General features: G+C 37.4%; 1 protein-coding gene across 1 annotated transcript in view; it reads left to right on the plus strand.

The window, feature by feature from the left end:
- The window catches only part of LOC141436550 (uncharacterized), a 4,702-nt gene continuing 512 nt past the window's right edge, over nt 1-4,190 (plus strand). The window contains exons 1-3 of the mRNA XM_074099553.1: nt 1-891; nt 1,809-1,891; nt 2,208-2,414. Coding sequence (XP_073955654.1) covers nt 65-891; nt 1,809-1,891; nt 2,208-2,414 — 1,117 coding nt within the window. The 5' untranslated portion in view covers nt 1-64. The remainder of the gene's footprint in view (nt 892-1,808; nt 1,892-2,207; nt 2,415-4,190) is intronic.

Raw genomic sequence — 4,190 nt, forward strand, 5'->3', positions numbered from 1 at the left:
AAAATCCACAAAATGGTGGTTGTATCGTAGTTGTTTTCATGTGAGTTTGGTTGTTTGGTTAAAAATGACGAGTTTAATTAATAAAATAGAGTTGCTTATTAAAAGAGAAAAAACGACACCGGAGCGCAAAAAAAAAGAGGAAGCTAGTAAATCTTCTAGCGAGATCCTATCCGAACTATTTAGTGCCTTCAATGCCGATCCTCCTAAGATAGATGAGGCTTCTTTGAAGAAATCCAAGAAAAGCAAGAAGAAACACAAGAAGGAAAAGAAAAAACGAAGCCGCAGCAGTAGCAGCAGTGATTCGGATGATAGTGACTACTCTCATAAACGCAAAAAGCGAAAAAAAAGTAAATCAAAGAAGAAGCGCGAGCGCTCACGTTCTGGCACGCCCAGCAAAATCAAAGCCGATCTTGAAACAATAAGAGTTAAGAATGAGACCGGCCGTGTTAAGTCGGAGGATATCAAAGTGGAGATAAAGCCTAAAATTGAAGCTAAAGAAGTTCCACACCAAAGAGTATCTGTCAAAGTTGAAGACCCGCACAACTATGGGGTTGATGTCAATAACATTGACGCTAGTCTCATTCCCATGCCAGACTCCCCTAAACAAGAAACAGATTTGAGGCATAAATTAGACAGTAAAAAACAAGAAGTTGACAATGATAAGTCAAAGAGTAAGATTCAGATCAAGAATTTGAAATTCAGTGCGGTGTTTGAAGAGACTGTTAAGAAGGCGGAAGAGGAAGCTAGAAAGAAAGCAGAGAAGTATGAAGAAGGTGAATATACTGATTCTTCAACAAGTAGTGAAAAGCCCGAGGTTCCGAATGCTGAATTTCCAAAGTCGTCAGATCCTGGAGGAATACTTAAGAAGCAAGCTGCTGTGGAGGTTAAAGTGTAAGTTTAGTAGCAATCTAAATAGATCTCGTCATGCGACCAACAACATTTTTGGGTAATTTTGATAAGTACCATGCTAAAAGGTTATCAAAATTAGTAACAAAAATCGGCAGTAGTTATGCGCCACGACGGGATATCATCATTATTTCAATTATCTGGCAGACAGTTGGAACCAACTGTTAGGTGACTGAATCTAGCTGTTCCTTTCCTTGGTCAAGTATTCTTTGTACTACTAATGTGTTGATGTATTATATAGCTGAACTTCACACATCCGTGACTTAAAATCAGGGTTGCTGAGGATTCGCCTTCCGCTTCCTCATAATGCGGAAGTTCCGCAATATTTTCAGTTCCTCGACCGTTACCGCATCCTATAAATAAAAATAAAAAAAACCCTGTTCTGCTATTGCTTCCTCAAAATTTAAGAGGACTGATTTTGATGAAATTTTTTGTGTGTGTTCAAGGGGTTTTGGAATGGTGTCGATTCACAATTTGGTCCACTGGAGAATGTTCTTTTAATTAATTTTTGTGTGTGTATGTACAGTACAACGTCTGTTGGGTCCGCTAGTATTTATATATTTCATATCATCCTCTTCCGCTTCCTCATCCGCATCCTCTTCCTCAAAAAATATCCTCATCCTCATCTGCATCCTCTATATTTGTGCTTGACACTTCCTCATCCTCATAATCACTTCCTCAACAACCCTACTTTAAATCGCTGTATTTTACTTAACAACTTAGGAACGGACATGAAAATTACCTGTACTAAAAAGTAACTTAAACTACCCAATCCGATTAGTCTTACAACTGATTGCGGATACAAGAAAAGGAAAAAAAAAACTACCCAATGTAAAGGGCGTTCTTGTTGATATTAATTTGAATTGAATGCCATCCATTATTCCTTTGTTTGTTTTTTCTAGGCCTGATGAAGAACGAGTTCCAAAAAAACAAAAGAAAGCTCCCATAAGTCATCAAAGAGGGATAGAAGTAAATCCCGCAAGAGGTATGGTTTTATTTGATTTTAACATAAGTTTGGTCTAAATGACCGTGGTGGCCTAGTGGTACCTCTCAAGCAGAGGATTGTAGATTCTAACCTGGGTTTGCACCTCAGAATTTTTCAGAATTCATATGGGAAACTACTTTAAAAAATTGCCACAAGCTTTACAGTGAAGGAAAGTGTTGTAAGGAAATGTCCACAATCTGTGAAGCAATTTAATGCTGTTTGTAAAGTTTCCGATCTCATTGGGCCCGCGTAGGAACTAGCCTAGCTGTGGGTTTTTAGACTGAGATGATGATGTTTTTTTTTTATTGAACCTCAGATCTACAAGCAAATCACGGCGCTCTCGCTCGACGTCACGTCGGCGCAGGCGCTCCGTATCACGCTCGCGTCGCTCCGTATCCCGTTCCCGGCGCTCCAGCCGGACGCGGCAGCCGGAACGGACGCGCCGCCGCAGCCGCAGCCGCTCCCGGCACCGACCGAGGCACGTGTCGCCGCGCCATAGGGATATTAGAGGACGGCGGTCCAGGTATGTGTCGATAGATATACATTGAGGAAAAAATTTATGGGCACTGGAGGGCAACTACTTTAAATCCTTTAGTTAGCTAATGCGGTATTTGACTATTTTTTATTTATTAAATAAATTAAAGCTTGACAATGTATGTTATCGATTAGAAAAACAATTTTTAAGCTATCATTAAGGGGCTGTTTCACCATCCATTGATTAGTGTTAACTGGCGGTTAGGTGTGATGCCGTCTCTATTTGTTTTGTTCGAATAGACGGAGACGGCATCACATTTAACCGTCGGTTAACGCTAATCAATGGATGGTGAAACAGCCCCTAAATATAACAGAATTATAAAGGTTTGAAATTCAAGATTAGAAAGACTAAAGAGAAAGACTTACTTGCATGTGACGTCACACGTAAGTAGCGCCATGCTTGCTGCTTAGAGAAAAGCGTTTTAGAAAGAGACAGATACACTGATTTTTCAAAAAATTGCTATGAACCAATTATCAACTGAATTAATTTTTCTCTTCGCTAAATATTGTCTGTGTATCTGTATTTTACACAGGATATGGCAAATTCAACAGTTGTCAAATACCATATTGTACTGAAAGGAAACAATCCTTTATTTTTTAAATGAAAGAAAACTGCATTCAAAGAACTTCTAACTTTGCTTGTCTCACGCCACGCGGGAATCAAACCCACTAAAAATGAAAAAGTAAACACTCGCTATTTTATTATAAAAATCGATAGGATTATTATTCAGGATAAAATTTGTCTAATAAACATTTGGTGTTACACTCATCTGTCGTATGAGATAAGTACCATGAAATAGAATATTTATTATTAACATCACATAGTACTTCAAACTTAAAACCTAATATTGCTAAAAGTGGCTCCGAAGCGGTAACATTCGTGTGCTCTGCCCTGCCCTCTCCGGTGGCGAATGCATTAGTCCCAAAACGCACTATTAGTCAATACACTCTAATTTCGAAAGCCCCTCTTCTCATAAGAAACTAGGCCCAAAACACCATATTTCCAAAAAGGCTCATTCTCGATTTACACGAGAACCATTGAGAACTAGTCCCAAAATACACCTTTCCCAAAATGCCCCAAATTGTGTTCACCTGTAAGTGGCGTAATACATAGTTCTCAAAACACTAGTTCCAAAATACCCTAATTTTTTTTTCTTTTATTTTCGAATGACTCTTTGAAATTGCTTTCAAAATGTGCATTATTTAGATGCTTTTGAGGATGAGTATTTACTAAAATAGATACCCTATCATTTCCCTAAAAGGACGTCAGTGCCGTCAAGATTTAGTGTTCTTTAAGTTAATCAATGACAGAGGGCATTTTTCTATTATAACATTATTACGAAATCCTAATCTATCCGAAAGCGCTGGTAGTTTAAAAAAATGACGTGTAAAAGTGCCCATTGCGGCCTATTTACTGAATAAATCATTTGAACTCGACATTCTCTTGGCCCAATTTTATTATAGTACTTAAAACATATTTATAACAACCTTCGATCATCAATATCGTTCATCAAAGATAACACTTCGATCATCAATACGTATAACATGATACTATGATAGTTGAGACCTTAATCGAACGAAATAACGACTGACTTAAATGAAATACCTATCTAGTTCGTTTATCACTAGTTGTAAACGATAAAACTCACATAGGTATGTAAATAATAAAATCAAAAGATAATGAATAACTTATTTATTTACTCATTAAAATTATGAAACTTTTATTAATTACTTTTATTAATAATGAAACTTAAAATAAATTACT

Source organism: Choristoneura fumiferana, chromosome 16 (assembly GCF_025370935.1).
Source record: "Choristoneura fumiferana chromosome 16, NRCan_CFum_1, whole genome shotgun sequence".
Lineage (NCBI taxonomy): Eukaryota > Metazoa > Arthropoda > Insecta > Lepidoptera > Tortricidae > Choristoneura > Choristoneura fumiferana.